This window comes from Penaeus monodon, chromosome 33, assembly GCF_015228065.2.
Source record: "Penaeus monodon isolate SGIC_2016 chromosome 33, NSTDA_Pmon_1, whole genome shotgun sequence".
Lineage (NCBI taxonomy): Eukaryota > Metazoa > Arthropoda > Malacostraca > Decapoda > Penaeidae > Penaeus > Penaeus monodon.
Genome location: NC_051418.1, coordinates 10,263,311 through 10,263,904, shown reverse-complemented (window position 1 = coordinate 10,263,904; position 594 = coordinate 10,263,311). Strand labels below are relative to the sequence as shown.

General features: G+C 33.3%; 1 protein-coding gene across 1 annotated transcript in view; it reads right to left on the bottom strand.

The window, feature by feature from the left end:
* The window catches only part of LOC119593994 (protein virilizer homolog), a gene marked incomplete at its 3' end in the record, with an annotated part of 18,344 nt that overhangs the window by 10,057 nt on the left and 7,693 nt on the right, over positions 1–594 (bottom strand). The window contains 2 exon segments of the mRNA XM_037943018.1: positions 10–182; positions 426–551. Coding sequence (XP_037798946.1) covers positions 10–182; positions 426–551 — 299 coding nt within the window.

The following is a 594-nucleotide window of genomic DNA, read 5'->3' as shown; positions in this document are numbered from 1 at the left end:
CAAGCTTACCTGTGAGGTTGAGCCAAAAGCTGATCTGCGTACTTATACACGCGTATAATCTCTTGCAAACATGACTTAATTGCCTGAATGAGAGAATCCGGGATGTTGTTGCTCCAGTTAGAAGGAAGAACAACACGATTTTCTGCATCATCCAATTCCATAGATTCATCTTCAGCAGGCCCCTATCAAGTATAAATATTTTTTTGTATAAACCATATTAAATTTTTATAGGGAACTCTGCCATATAAATTATATTAATTTCTAGAGTGAACTCTGGCATATAAACTATATTAAATTTCTATAGTGATCTCTGGCATATAAACATAATTAACTGGTATATAAATAGTTAAAATACAGAGAATTTTACATATCATACTAGATATTTGCAAACTAATTCTCTATAAGAAATCAGAGTAAAATATTACCTCTTCCTTCATTCTGTTGTCATCATCCAGTGGAGGCAAATGAAGAAGGAGAGATTTTGTGTCTTCGTGTAGTTTCTGACACACTTCCAGAAGATGAACTTTTCTCACTATTGCTGAGAGGGCCACCTGGAAAAAAATATTTGTGTAATAACAGTGAAAAGAATATGAT